At 37.7% G+C, this 16175-nt stretch overlaps 1 protein-coding gene across 1 annotated transcript; it reads left to right on the forward strand.

The window, feature by feature from the left end:
* The first annotated feature begins 574 nt into the window (after positions 1-574).
* On the forward strand, positions 575-15731 carry zmynd10 (zinc finger, MYND-type containing 10). Its single transcript, XM_056256950.1, has 12 exons — positions 575-703; positions 1140-1248; positions 8559-8675; positions 8786-8839; positions 8998-9150; positions 9625-9713; positions 9875-9966; positions 12487-12659; positions 12966-13091; positions 13661-13782; positions 15193-15318; positions 15550-15731. Exons 1-12 carry the CDS (start codon positions 618-620, stop codon positions 15647-15649), a joined length of 1347 nt encoding a protein of 448 aa, XP_056112925.1. The 5' UTR covers positions 575-617; the 3' UTR covers positions 15650-15731.
* Positions 15732-16175: the final 444 nt, after the last annotated feature.

Genomic DNA, 16175 nt, shown 5'->3' on the forward strand with positions numbered 1-16175 from the left:
ACACGGTTTTGGCGGTTATAGAGTTCTAATGACGGTGTTCACTATAACCGTCTGTCTCACGGTTATTTAATAACGTCACACCCCTACACACACACTGTCTCTCTCTACCTCTCTCTCTCACACACACTGTCTCTTTCTCTCACACATAATGGAACATCAACTCTTTAGACTGTTTTAGTGTTTTAGTGCTTTTTTAAGTTTGTGGGTAAGAATCGTGTAAAAAAAAAAATCCATTATTTTGGGGATGGATCCCGGGAAATCTCCCTTATTTTCAATGTTCAATGTTGACAGCTATGCCTATGAATAACAAACTAACAATAAAGAAAAAGTATTTGTATAATTCCTAAATGTTTGTATTGAAATAGCCTACAATCATAATCTTCTTTTGAATTATGTCATTAAAAAAACCATCCAGGCATCTGTGTCATTAAACTCCGTCACTTCCGCACTCAGTGTGTACCTGTAACCATAGTGACGAAACGGAAGGTGTTATCCCACTGATCTATATAGAATGACAATGTCATTATATAGATCAGTGTGTTATCCGCGCTGATGAAAGGTTGAGGTTAGTCGAAACCTGCTTGTTCATATTCGACAGCGGAGGACATAAAAAAGCGATGGACTCAGTACTTCTACACGGAGAAGCTGAAGGATATATTCAAAGTCTGGAGAAGATGTCACTGCGTGATATCGGAAGCCCAAGGTATGTGAATATCTAATATTAAAGTAACAACAAGACAAACACGTTCACGTAACGTTAGAATACCCATGCCATCTATTACTGTTGTGTGTGTGTGTGTGTGTGTGTGTGTGTGTGTGTGTGATATATACGTAACTTACGTGTGTGTGTGTGTGTCCTGGTAACTTAAACCCCACATTATGGGGACAAAATGTCTCCACACAAATATGACAATATCCGAAATCCTTGTCCTGGTGGGAAAATGTGTTGGTCCCCATGAGGAAAACAGCTTATAAATCATACTAAGTTATGGTTTTTGAAAATGTAAAACTGCAGAAAGTTTTCTGTGATTTGTAAAAGTGGATAGAATATACAATTTGTACAGTATAAAAATCATTATGACTATGGAGAGTCCCCATAAAACATGAAAACACATGTGCATGTGTGTGTGTGTGTACAGGTGGTTTCGCCAACATGAATTCATTGAGAAGCTGAATATGCAAGCTATTCTGGATGCCAGTGCCAATCAGGAGGAATTCATAAAAGACCTCTTTGTTTCTCTTGGAAAGGTAGGCCTAATTGTTTATTGATCTTTTTTGTTGGGGAAAGTGGGTTAATGTGCCAATTTCATGTAAGCATGTACTGAGCACAATTACAAATAAATGATAAAATGGACTAGCCTGTTCATTCCTAATATTTGTATTATAATTATAAATGTATTTATAATTATTGATTTCCAAAGGATACCTTTTATAGTTATTAATAAATGGAAATAGTATTAAAAGAAATGAATGCATTTATTGATCGCATTAAATTGATCAAAAGTGACAATAAAGACATTTATATTGTTACAAAAGTAAAAACATATCTTGGTTTCCACAAATTATATAGCCGCACAACTGTTTTCAACAATGATAATAATACGACACGTTTCTTGAACACCAGTTCACCACATGGATCATGTAAAACTGAATACTGGAGTAATGGCTGCTGAAAATTCAGCTTTTTATATTAAAAATGGTAATAATATTTTAAATATTACTCTTTTTACTGTATTTTTGATCAAATAAGTGCAGCCCAGGTAAACAAGAGACTTATTTTGATAATATCAATCTTCAGTGTTTCCCCTACAATGTATTTAGCAGCGGCGCAGCGCCGCCACTGGATTTTCAGCGCCGCTGCAAAATCTTCACATGATCAGTAATATCACGACATTCACTTACACACCAAAAAACCGACACGGCGACCGCCGGTGTTCTGACTAATGCGGTGGCTCTGAATCCACTTGTTGACAAGAAAGGAGGAAAGAGCCACAAATGGAAATATTTTCGATTAGGCTAATGTCACGTTGCTAAAAGGGGCCGTTCACATAGCGCGTTTTTCTGCGCGTGCAAATTCGTTATTTCAATGCGCGGGAAGCGCGCTCGTTTTTCCAGGCCGCCTCTCCCAGATAGCAAAATTTGTCTGGCCCACCTCTGGGCCTCAACCTTGCTTCAATTCTGGCCCAGTTCTGGCTTGGTCCCCGGCCCAAAACTGGCCCAACACACTGACAACGGACTCAAACAACTTCCTCTGGCCCAGATGTGGCCCACACCCTGTAAAATGACTCTTATTTATTGATATGGCCCAGGTCTGGCGCAGGCACTGTAAAATGACTGTTATTTATTGATATGGCCCAGGTCTGGCCCAGGCACTGTAAGACGGATCTGGCTGAGAGTCGGCTGGGTCCCCGGGGCAGATGTGGCCCAGAAACTGGCAGACAGTGAAACACAAATTCAACCGTTTAAAAAGGGTTTTTATTATAAAATTAACAAATACACTTTAATACAAACATGTATTAATGAACAAAAGACACTTTATTAACATTTAACAACAAAACAATTTTTAAACAAAATAATAAGTGAATTATATTTATGATTAAAAGAAAAACATCATTCTCTTTTACACACAAACTCTCTTTCACTCTTTAACACTAAATAAATTCCTTTTGCAAATGTCAAGTCACCATTAAATATATAGCCACACTGTAAACCCTAATGCTCAAAATAATTAATTGGTTTGAGTAGGACAAACTTAAATTAAACAAATTAGTTCAGTCAAATTAACTTTTATGAGTATTTAGCACTTTCTTTTTCTTTCAAGTTCACTGAACTGATATATTTTAAGTAAACTGAACTGTTTCATTGTTTTGAGTTTTATGAAATTATTTATTTTAATTTAGACGAACTTAAGTTTAACTGAAACAGCTGGGATGTCTATTTCCCAGCATGCTTTGCCGATGGCACTCGAAAGGGAGAGTAAATGCTAAAATTAAGTGTAATATAATGTTTTTTTGTGTGTAAGATTAATGTTATGTGTGAGATTTAGTAGTGATTCATGTTTTGTTATGCTAATTTAGAAGAATTTCTGTTAATGTTGGCTTTAGGATAGTTACCATCATTGTGACAAGTGGTGCATGCAGCTTGATTTGAGAGCAAATAATCCATTTATATTGCTATGCTCATACAGCAAGTGTTTCTGTATAACATACTATTGCTAATATGTTAGCATTTACTGTGTTAGCAGATTAGCTTTTTAAAGCTAACTAAGTTTGTACTAATAAAAGTATTTTGAGTTCTGCCAACTTATTTGGGTTTAAAGTGTACTTCATAGATTTAAGTTATATTAACTGAATGGAATTAGTACTATTAACTTTATTTACCCAAGTTATCTTAACAATAAGTTATTGAGTTACTTCAACACAAATCAAATATTTTTTTAAGCTTAAATTGTTTGAGTTAATAAACTTAAATGATTTAAGGCAATCGGTTTCCTCAAACGGTTTGAGTTGAACTAACTCATCAGGTTTTACAGTGCAGCCATATACAGTAATGACTGTTTCAAAGCAGCTTTAAACAGGAAAATGATCAATGATGCAAACAGAGTTCAATTTGGCTGTAAAGCTGCTCTAAAAAGAAAAAAGTGTCATTGTTCAGTTGAATTCAACTGTGTTTATTCAGTTCTGTTCAATAACTGTATAAAGTATATCAATTATAAAAAGAGTCCATTTTCATTATTAAGCAGCTCTGCAGAAAACAGTGATGTCATCGTCCAGCTCAGTTCAGTTCTCATATAATGGTGTCAATGCAGGCAGATCAGTAGTATTAAGAATAAGTGTCCCCAACTAAGCAAGCCAGAGGCGACAGTGGCAATAACCCAAACTCCATCAGTGACAAAACGAAGAAAGAAAAACCAGGCCAGGGTTCCAGACTGCGACCATTTTTTGAGAATGTGCGAGTTAAAATGTTATGTGGTCGCATTTGTGCGAGTGGACGCTTGAGCAACAGAACGCCGTTGTATCAGCTGCTGCAGTTCGTAACTTATGTTCAAAATGAACGAGTAGGCTACATCATGAATCCATTTTCCAAACCGTGTTTTTGACTTATTCTGAATCACTAAGGTACGCCTATAATAAGTGTTTATATTCGGACTATTTTATCCCGGGGTCGTCTCGGCTGCGGAGTAGCCCAGTGCCTGCGTGACTCGCCATAGACATTAACGGAGAGAAGTTCCGTCTACAATGTTCTTCCGCAAGACACGTGCAGTTTATTTATTGACGAACGAAGACGTCACGCGCATTGCACACTGATGGTGAAACGCGCCGAATTAAGGCATATAAAAATTATAAAAATGGTCTCACGAAACACAGAGCCCCTTCCCCCTACGTCTTTTCAGCGGTTATATTTTCCTCTGTCGAGCGATTACTCTCATGATCGCTCGACAGAGGAACAGGAAATTATTATAAAATGCAGAAGGTAAGGAGTGTGAGATTTCTGCTTTTTGTTACAACTATAAACTTTGATAACGAAAAATCTGTATCAGTTTATTATAATACTCTAATCTTTTAAAATGTAATGCATACATTTGAATGTTTAATGATTTTTAAAAGATAGAAAGATGATAATAGACAGACAGACAGACAGATAGATAGATAGATAGATAGATAGATAGATAGATAGATAGATAGATAGATAGATAGATAGATAGATAGATAGAATATGATTCAAATGTAAATAGATTGTATGTAAAATGCTTAAAATTACAGATTAAAATTACTGTCCAAAATCCATGAAAATCCTGAAATTTGGCAATGATAATTAATATAGATGTTATTCGATCTGCGTCATCAATGTTTGCGGCGGCCATATTGTTGACATAGAAACCACGGCAACTGTCAGTCTGTCAATTGACAAGCGAGGCAGCGTCGTATTATCCATGGTATTATCACTGTCAAATATCCGGATAAGTTACGGCTGGCAATACGGACGGATCTTTACTTAAGCTTGATTGGTGTGGACCCACATCAAATAATAGCATTATCTTCTCTTGATACCGACGAGATGAAGCCAGGCTACTGCTCCCCTCAACTCAAATCTGCGCGCGGTTAGGGGCAGCAGGACAGATGTCATGTCAACAATATGGCCGCGGTTAGCTACTTCCGGTGTTTGCGAATAAGGTCTATATTACAGGTATTTCTGCTGCAACCCAGAAAGCCTTTGCTAGCCTTGGTCCATTAAAACCACTATTCATCAGCATGCATTGATTAATCCCATGGCATGTAGCAAAAAAAAAAGAAAAAAAGGTGCGACCAAATCATATGCTGGTGCGACCAACTGAGAAAGTTGTTAGCACCAGTGCAACCAGTGGAAAAGTTAGTCTGGAGCCCTGCAGGCTCAGTCGGGGGGCCAGTTCTCCTCTGGCCAAACAACGAGCATGGTGTGTCTTAGGATTCAGGCTGCTTCACAAGTCAGATTGTGGATTGATATCATTCAGAGTATTTTATTCAGCTCCTTTTGCTTGAAGATTGGAAAAGATTGCACCAAGGTAAAAGAGTAGCAAAACTCGAGAGCATGTAGATGTGAATTTGAGAATTTGTACAATAAATATTTGTACTTGTACAATAAAATTTACACTCACAGCTCTAATGTAAAAACCTCCAATGTGAAAACCCTGTATTAGGCATTTGCAACTTCTCAAATCTGCCATTGCAATTTTTTTAATTGCCCCGCCTTTCTCTCACTGCCACTCAGTTTGCAAATGCACAAGTTAGTTACGCATCTAATATATTGCGAAAATAGTTGCAAAGTCAATGCGTGAAGATTTGAAATAGCAATGGCAGATTTGAAAAGTTGCAAATGCCTAATTGAGGTTGTACTGCGAATGTGAATGAAAGAATACAAGTTTGTGTCTGTCATTGGCATTTTACACATTTGTGACTACTTGTCTGCAGCTTCAAATTCAGAATACAGGTTTGTGACTATTGTCTGCGAGTGAAAATCTCAACATTCAACAGGTTTTCAAGTGCAAATAATTATTGTACAAGTTCTTAAATTCACATCTATGTTCTCCAGTTTTGCTCCTCCTTTACCTTCATAAGATCACGCCGGCGTCGGTGAGAGGGGAGTTGAAGCTGGCCGTTGGGTCTGTGTGGAGAACTGGTCTGTTTCTCGTGGATCTGATTCGATGACTGTGCCGAGGACTGCTGTGTCAACGAGGTCCTCACAGACGTTTGTTTCTAGGTCTTGTCTAGTTGTGATGTTCTCGTCTGGCGTTCAGGCTGTTGTGGTCATCTTAGGGTGGAGGTCCACCATCTGGTCTGGATGCAGACTAGATCCGGCTGACAACAGTAGCCTAACCTTGGGATAAGATAAGAATGAGACAGAGAGACTAACATTAGCATAGATGCCATTCGTTTTACGATGTAACAAGTACATTTGGTGTAAGCTACCTTACCGGATGTGAATTATAGAAATGTGGGAGTGTGTTATGTTTATGGTTAAAGAGTTGTGTTTTTAATAGATTTAAACTTATCTTGTGTCTGCCCCTGGATCTGCTGCCAGTTCATGGATCCCTCGATCTCCTTTTCAGCAACATTAGCCATGAAAGGGTTTCTCTGAACTGCATCTTTTAAATAAAGGAATAGATATTGTGAAGTCAAAAAAATTCAATCTTAAGCATTAGTTTAAGCACATAGGTTAGACAAATGCTGTTGCCAGAGTTCATGCAGCAGTTTAAAATATTGGTAACACTTTAATAAGGTCTCATTTGTTAAAATTAGGCTAGTTAATGTGTTAACTACAGTAACATTAACATTGACCAATACATTTGTTACAGTATTTATTCATCTTTGTTAACATTAGTTAATAAAAATACAACTGTTCACTTTTGATTTAATAAATGTATTAGTAAATGTCAAAATGAAAATTAACTAAGATGAATCAATGCTTAAGTATTGTGCATTCTTAATCCATGTTAACTAATGTAGTTAACTTATATTAATTAATGAAACCTTATTGTAGCAGTGTTACCAAAATATCTGTAAAAAGTGTTGGTGTACGATTCCAAACAGTGCGTTCAGATGAAACTTCAGTTTATGTTCGCTTATAGTCATAGTAACGTTATCATGCCCAATGCAAAAAAAAATGTTAAGAGAACTACCATTTTAATAACAGTATACAGAGATATACGCTTCATGGTTGCATAGCAACGACAGACACCACGGGAGAGCAAGCGCTTTTGGAAAGGAGAAAGCGGCGCTCTCCATGAGGACGAGGAAGTATTAGCAAAGAATTAATTGATTTCTAGCCCTTGCATTAGCTTTACTACTAGATATATTTATGGAGATGAGAAATAAAAAGCCGCCCTGTACAGCTATGATCAGCTGTTCGGCCGAGCTTTCGATGCTATTACGGAAAGGCCGAAGCTGATCGGTTGGTTTTTGTCACGATGTTTTCATCTCGCCACGCGCGTCTAGAATTGAAATAACGAATTTGCGCGCAAAAAACGTGATATGTGAACGGCCCCTAAAGTGGACTCGGGTGCGGTTGTATCGGGGTAGTTTTACGAGTAGGAGTACATGAGCACAGTATCGGACCGACACCCGAGTACTGTTTATGCTGTTTATTAGTCCATCAGAAAAGCAGTTCTAGGCTTATTCTTGGCTGGATAACTCTTATAGCAGGGTTAAAAAGCCTTTTAAAATTAAATATGAACACAGTTTTGGATTAAATAAAAGTACAGTCAAGTCAAATAAAACACGTTTAATCTCCTGTATTGTTGTATCTAACATCAACACATTGAGTGAACAATATATTTTTACAACATGAATTAATGTTTGTGAATGTTATTTAATACAAACACTTGATTGTTCATGTTTGTTCACTTCATTCATTTTGCATTAAATAATGTTAACATAAAACTTTTGATTTTAAAAATGTTAGAAAAATTAAGTGCTCACAGATTGGGTGTGGCCTTTGCCATTAAGATAAAATTTTCAATAAATTCTAAATAATCTTTTTCTGGGTTGTGCCATTTCATTTCCCCCCTATCAATATCTACCTTATAGCTGAAAATTAACACAAAACAAAAACGTGAAAAATCCTGTCTAAAATTATAAAAATGAAGATTTCTGTTTGTGACCAGTTCAAGCTACGTGCTGCAATAATCATGCCTTGAATCTGTTGATGGTATGTCATATTTGTATGTCTCAAAATGTCCATTTCTATCCACAAAACTTGCCAAAAGTCATGGTTTAAGGGGTTATTTAAAAAAAAAAATTCTTCCGGAGGTACATGCCCCCGGACCCCCGCGCGCGACTTGGTAACATCCTCCGGCACGTGACAGCACCGCTGCTGGAAAAATTTCTAGGGGAAACACTGATCTTACAATCAAAATTATGAATGGTAATAAATTTGTGTGTGTGTGTGTTTGCTCAATCATCACTTCATCATTGATCAACTTTCCCACTGGCACATCTTATCATACCCCCACGTAAATATTTTGAAAAAGCTGATATTTTTTTTGCATACACCGATGAAAACATGTAAATGACTTTTTCCAGATACCCACACTGATACATGCAATGATACTTACAGAAGTCTGGAAACATAAAGTGTTTCCCATAATTTGCAAACTCCAGGACTTTAATCCAAAGAGTACGTTTCTGCTCTATATGGTGGTAAGTGGATTCAGCTTGAAATGACCTAGTTTTCAAAACCATGCCAGGCTCTTGTTTAAATACATTTTCTTCTACTCTCTGTGGGTCATTGCATTTTCCCCTAATTTCAGATTCACCATGAAGCTACCACTATAAACCTGCTGGAGACAATTATGTACCACAAGGTAAGCATATATATACTGAGAAAACAGGTTTTTATATATCTGGATTTGTAATTTTGTAAAAAAATAAATAAAAATAGATGACCTAGAAACTTAAGACCACATTATGATATGGTAGTAATATGAGAATGCATAAATGTTGATGTGTGTTACACGTGCAGGAGTCCAGTGAAGCTGCTGATGATAGTGTACTTGATTTAGTCGATTACTGTCATCGCAAACTCACACTTCTGGCAGGACGTTCTGTCTCTGGAGAGATCCCAACTGAGGACCGAATTACACACACACAGCTGTTAGACACAGGATCTGTGCAGGTAAAGAACACTTAAGGCCCATTCACACCAAGGATGATAACTATAAAGATATTGTTCTAAAAATCCTTCTAAATATAAAAGAATAGCAGAGTTCATACCACGATAACGGCACTGAGGAACAATATCGCTGGAATCACTTTCAGAACCATTTTCTTTCCAGCTGATGAACGATAAAAACAATGACAGCCAATCAGAATCCATCCTGCTTAGCTTAAGTGGTGGATGACTAAATTGGAGCGTGCGCGCTTAGAATAAACAGAACATTATCGTCCGCTGATGTGGTAGCTAATATAGTTATCGTTATAGTTTTTGTTCTTGGTGTAAACAGGCCTTTACTCTTGAAAGTTAAATGTAGCTGTTATGTTTTTACCAAAACATGCATCTAACGTTCTGAGCATTACAGCAAATGTTCATTTATTACTCATTATCAAAAGCCTAATTCGCATTAGATTTACCAGAACTTGTTTGTTGCAGGATCTGCAAAGACAAAGTGACATGTTAGAGTTTGAAATCTCTATCAAGGCTCTGTCAGTACTGTGCTACATCACCGATCACATTGAGAGGTATTACAACTACTGGTTATTTAAAGAGACGTTATTGAACATTTTACAGAAAACAAATGATAAAAAGTGTACATTTTAAAAACAAATAAATTATAAAATATATTTACAGTTTAAATACATATGTTTACTAATGGATGCTGAAATTTCCCCTTCTAATGTAGTTTGAGTTTGAGTGTGCTGTCGAGGATGCTGTGCACTCATAATATGCCCTGTGTGCTGGTTCAGTTGGTGGAAAATTGCCCCTGGAACAGAGGTTCGTGTGTTTTAAACATGTATAATCATATATTTATTTTCTTTTTCATTCAAGAACCTCACACAATCAGAATACATAGGAATCAAATTATAGAACACCAGCAATTGACCCAATATTAAGCTCTGCCCCCTTTGTGCTCACTCAGGCAAGCTTTACACATTGGGTCTCATTCATGAAACACGAGCAGAACGAATTTTTGTGTAAATCGTGTGTAAAGTGGTTCTGGCGTAAATTTTCGGATTCATTCAAATGTTTGTATTTTCCAAATGTTAGTTGGTACACAAGAAATCTACACCTGCTCCCAGCCACGCGTAAATAGTGCGCTTAACACCCGAACGTTTTGCTCATTAATAAGGCTGCATTTTAATTCACCTTAATCGGGTACATATTTGCACAGCATTTTGAAAAAATATTATATATAGTAATTACATACGGTTTTTCTTATTATGAGAGCCAGTAATAGCATCTGCGATGGTGGTCCTTCTCCAGTTTGAATACTATTTTTCCGAAGTGAACTAATTCGTTTTTTGCTCTCAAGCTTAATGTCGAACCATTTTCTTCTCACTTCTGGGAATGTTCGATTAACAGATGAAACTCCATTAACTGCATCTGTAATATGCTGCCAAGCTTCCTTTTTTTTAGGAACCGATACGCCACTATGTACGCTTGAAAATAAAATGTGGCGTTTTGAACGAACTTCTGATAATAAAACTTCAATTTCTGCATCTGAGAATTTTTTTTTTTCATTCGCATTCATGTCATAATATGATGCCCATATATAGTTGTCAGTTGGATTTAATGGGCGGGATTTATGGTAATTCGCCTTTGGCTAAGCCACACCCTAGAATGTAGATTGACCAATCACAGCGCAGCCAAGACTGAGCTCCCACAGAGGTCCGACACTTTTTCACAGCGCTCCATTGACTTTAACACAGGCGTCTCATATTTTTGGTCTCGGCAGGCTATTACCGTCGTAGTTTTATCAAAAATATGGTTACACGTTGTTCCTGGGGCATTTGTAACACAGATACGCGTTTCCCAGAGAGGTTGGAGGGGGTGTCTGTTTTTTTCCCTTCCCAAACTGAAGTCAAATCCTGACAAGTGTCGCCTAGCTCACGCTGCTAATAAAAACAACGTTATACTCGCGTAGTCCGTTTGCTTTGTAATAACGATTATAGAAGTGAATAGAGACCTACCCAGCTTTGCACGAACAGTGTTGCTCCTTGATATTGTTAGTCCCAGCCTCCGTCTCGATTAGTAGGATATGAGGTGGTTCATTTTTTGACTGTGACCGGTATGCTTTTACCTCTATTTGGATGCCTTGTTGTTCCTTGCGTTTCACCTGTATGTCGTGAATATAGCCTTCGAACGTATATTGCAGCCCCCCTTTGCCTACTTCTATCGGACACTTTATTTGCTGCTTTATAAAAGTTTGATAAAATTTCAGCTGGAAGAGCTGTCACAGCATAAGCCATGTTGATACCAGAGCCCAGATGAAGTTTGTTTGTCGGACGTAGCAACAGTAACTAAGGGGGGCGGGGGTTAGCCAAAGGCGAATTGAGAATGAACGTGCACGCGCATCCCATTTACGACTGATTGGAATTCATTAACACACACACACATTTCACTATCACATCTGACGTTTACGAAGTATTTGTGAATCAGGAGAAGAGTTTTCGGGAAGGTCTCTTTACGCGCAAATCACTCGCATATTTACTCGTATATTTACGAATGTTTCATGAATGAGACCCATTGTCACATAGGAATGAATCAAATAGTTTCATGAGCTGCACATTTTTCAGGAAAAGTGCTCATAAAGTGGGACAAAATTGAATTGAGAAAAATCATATGCAGTTATAGGCTGGAATTACTGTCTGCTTAAATCTATCCAAACACTTCTATAGATTTACATTATAAAAGATTTTTCGCAATTCTGAATTTCTTGCAATTCCAGGTTTATAACTTGAAATTCTAACTTTTTTCTTGCAATTGTAAGTTTATATCTAGCAATTCTGACTTTATTTCTCGCAATAACAAGTTAATATCTTGCAATTGAGAGTAAAAAAAGTCAAATTGTGAGATGAAAGTCACAATTACCTTTTTATTTTGTATTCCATTGTGGAAACAAGCTTCCACACTTGTCTGATAATATGACGGACAGCAATAGTTCACCCAAAAAGGAAAATTATCCCATAATTTACTCACCCTCAAGCCATCCTAGGTCGGTATGACTTTCTTCTTTCAGCCAAACACAATTGGTGTTTTATTAAATAAAATCCTGCATTAAATGGCATTAATTAGATACGCTTTTTAGAGCTTCAAAAACATAGGCACTACTATTCAATTGCATTACAAAGCTGGGAAGGATATTATTTAATATAACTCCGTTTGTGTTCGGCTGAAAGAAGAAAGTCATATACACCCAGGGTGGCTTGAGGGTAAAATAATGTTCATTTTTGGGTGAAGGTAGAATTGGCAGGTACAATTTTTTTTACTGCATAGTCTTTTTCTCCCATGTAGGTACTCTGGAGAAATACACAGAGGGGAGGTGGAGGCCCGTCCTGCCTGAAGATCAGCTAAAGTTAAATAAACATGATGGCCAGGTGTGGATGGCTTTACTGAACCTGATACTCAAACCAGACTGCCAAAGAAAATATAATTTCAATAGCTTTAACAAAGCACAACTTTTAAAGGTAAGACTTTACATAGTTGGGCAAATATCATTGCTGGCAGAGCCATTATAGTGTTCCTGTTGTGTTTTAAATAGATGTATACAAACATACCTGCATATTGAGACAATACCAGTTGAATAATATATTTATGAAACACAAAATATCGAAAGAAGACGCAATTATCCCACTTTATTCCATGCTGAATTATACATTTTCTCATAGCCTTTTTAAAAGTCTCTGGATATGTATGTGTTCATTGACACCATATATGTTTTATTTAATGCCAGTTATCTATCTTTATGCTTCTTTATATTCCTCTGTGTGCAGCTTTGTGGGTTTTTGACAGAGGTTGTGATAGATCAGTTACCAAACCTCCTTGATCTCAAGCAATTCCTCAGTCAACTTGCTGTCACAGATCCAGTGGCCCCCAAAAATGATCTAATCCTGGAACAGGTACTCCAGCAAATGCACACACATACAGATTACACGTTTGGGGTCAGTAATATTTGTTTAAAATAAATTAATACTTTTATTCAGCAAAGATTCATTAAATTGTTCAAAATTGACAGATATTTACATTACGATGTAAATTCTATTTCATATAAATGCTGTTCTTTTGAACTTTCTATTCTATTTCAAAGAATCCTGAAAAAGATGCAGGGCTGTTTTCAACATTGATAATAATGAGAAATGTTTCTTGACCACCAAATCAGCATATTAGAATAATTTCTGAAGGCTGAAGTTATGACTGCTGAATATTCAGCTTTGCCATCAAAGGAATAGAATACATTTTAAATATATAATGGAAACGAGCTATTTTAAATAGTAATTATATGTCACAATATTACTGTTTTTACTTTATTTTGATCAAATAAATGCAGCCTTGGTGAGCATAGCAGACTTCTTTCAAACTCATAAAAAAATATCACCGACCCTAACTTTTGAACAGTAGATGGTAACATGTCCATTTGGTCACATAAGACAAAATTAACAAAAACAAAACACCTTTCTCATTCATGTAGGTGCCAGAGATATGGAATAATATTGTAATGGAGAACAGCAACAAGTGGAAAGCCATAGCTAAATTCCAAGTGACGCATGTTTTTAACCCCTCTGAAAGTGAATTAAGAGAACAAGCTAGCAGGTGAGAATTGATGTGTATCTGGAAATTTCTATTGTAAGGGATGAGAAGATGAGGTGCAGTTATAAAATGTTAGTCTAACAGTATGCGTATATTCTGTATAAATACCAAGTTCTGTCATGAAACTGATGGGTCCTTAATACAACCTGATGACATTTACATTGTTTACTACACTTATGTGCCTTTGCACATTCTGATTGTTTCCTGTTGCATCTGTAGCCAATGAGCTTGGTGTTCAACAATTCAATAGCTGGTTAGCGTTTAGCAGTCTGCAGCATGATTCAGAATTCCCATTCAGTCAGTCACTATGCGTTACGTCAGTGAATGACGAATTGGGATCGTGCCTGAGAGTTCTATCACCTTCGGGTGTTAACATCTGGACAGGACCTCGTTGCAGTGGCATATCAATTGCCTCGAGTTGCTAGCCGTTCTAACACCCACCCACCCCCGCTGATTTGGAGGTGCTTCGGAACAGCTCAGGTAGACCTGTTTGCTGCTCCGGACACGTGCCACTGCCATTTGTTCTATTCCCGACCGATGGGATTCTCGGCATGGTTGCACTGGCACACAGCTGGCACAGCTGGCCCCGGGGCCTACGCAAGTATGCTTGGAAGTGGAACCTGTTCATTGAATGGTGTTCTTCTCACCAAGAAGACCCCCGTAAATGCCCGATCAGAGTCTTTCTTTACTTTCTGCAAGAGGGGTTGGAGCGAAGGCTTTCTCCCTCCACCCTGAAAGTGTATGTTGGCGCCATCGCCGCACATCACAATGCAGTAGAAGGTAAGTCTGTGGGAAAACACGACCTGGTTATCAGGTTCCTGAGGGGTGCGAGGAGGTTGAATCCTCCTCAACTTCGCCGTATTCCCTCTTGGGACCTCTCTGTAGAGAGCACCCTTTGAGCCTTTGCAGTCATTTGAGATTTAAGATCCTGCGAGTTCTCTGTGTAAAGCCCTATCCTTCTTCGCCCCAGTTGTGCGGGGGGATCAGTTGACTTATACGGGGCACTGGAAGGCGCAGTGATTGTGGCGTTTTTCTTAGGGATCCTAATTCATCAGTCACTGACATAACGCACAGTGACTGACTGAATGGGAACATCTAGGTTACCTACTGAATGAGGGAACGGAGACGTTACGTCCTGTCGCCACAATTGAGCGACCGGGCACTGCTCGGCTCCTCAACGAAAACTTAGTGAGTGACACTCTGCACACTTCCTATATACCTGCAGCATGGGGCGTGGTTCGCGATGCAAATCTCACTCGCCAATGTCCATTGGCTATTTCTGTTTACACTCTAATTATTGGCGCGATCTCAATTCGTTAGTCACTGACGTTAACATTGTCATATCCATTACCATGCTAAAAATCTTTTGAGAGTTGTCATGGTAGAACTGTTTATCTGCGCCCTTCTAATTAGATTGTCTCAAACATATAATCTGGATGTGATGGAGAATCTAATCCCAGACAAACCCAAGTGTGGAGCCTGTGGAAGAATGGGTGCAAAACGCTGCTCCCGCTGTCAGGGAGAGTGGTATTGCAACAGGTAAAGCAACACATGTTGGTTTTCTGACTAAATTGATTCAGGTTTTTTTTTTTTTTTTTTTTTACCCCTTTATGTTACTAATCAATTCTTTACTATACTAATGTCCTTAATTTATAAACTAGATGAATACCAGGGTAATAAATTATAATTACCCTTTCATGTTTTGTCTTTGTCTGTATTTGTTCAGGATTATATGGTTGTTAATTCTATTTGTCTGGTATTTCTCTGTAGAGAGTGTCAGGTGAAACACTGGCCCAAGCACAAGCCTGCATGCAAACTCATGGAAGAGGCCACACAAAGACTGCAAGAGGAACTGAACATCAGCAGCTGAATTATAGCACCGCTAAATGAAAGGGATGGTGAGAGTGATGCTGTGGGATTCAGAAGTGCATAAGAACACATCCACTATGAACTGTCATATTTAATGGACACTAATGGAAACTGTTCCTGACAGTCATCTTTCATTAGCTATTCTATGTTTGTGTATTGGGTTGAAAAAGAGTAAATAGATAATTCCTGATGAAAGCTTTCATATGTATACATATTCTTTGTAAATGCATGGTCATAAAACTATTTTTTGCACACATTGTTAAAATGATTGATTGATAACTGTTACAATATAACCATTATTCTCACATGTTGTTATTAAATGAACTGAATTAACTGCTAAAACACATTTGAGATCCGATCAGTTTGATTTTTACTGACACAACTTTATTGCATTTGTTGTAAAGGACTTTATTTTGTGGAACACAAAAAGAAGAAACTTTGAACAATTTCCTTGCCACTTTTTTCATGCAGCTACAATGAATGTTGTCTGGAGCTTTTAAGCATACATTAGTCCTTTCTTAAAATGG

The sequence above is a fragment of the Rhinichthys klamathensis genome, unplaced genomic scaffold (assembly GCF_029890125.1).
Source record: "Rhinichthys klamathensis goyatoka isolate OS25496 unplaced genomic scaffold, OSU_Roscu_1.1 h1tg000133l_1, whole genome shotgun sequence".
Lineage (NCBI taxonomy): Eukaryota > Metazoa > Chordata > Actinopteri > Cypriniformes > Leuciscidae > Rhinichthys > Rhinichthys klamathensis.

What these genes read in the sequence shown, in the direction of transcription:
- zmynd10 (XM_056256950.1), top strand. Translation starts at nt 618, where the DNA reads ATGGACTCAGTACTTCTACACGGAGAAGCTGAAGGATATATTCAAAGT. An exon ending in TAGACACAGGATCTGTGCAG is followed by an intron (nt 9,151 to 9,624) that starts GTAAAGAACACT and finishes TGTTTGTTGCAG; the next exon opens with GATCTGCAAAGACAAAGTGA. An exon ending in ACAAAGCACAACTTTTAAAG is followed by an intron (nt 12,660 to 12,965) that starts GTAAGACTTTAC and finishes CTCTGTGTGCAG; the next exon opens with CTTTGTGGGTTTTTGACAGA.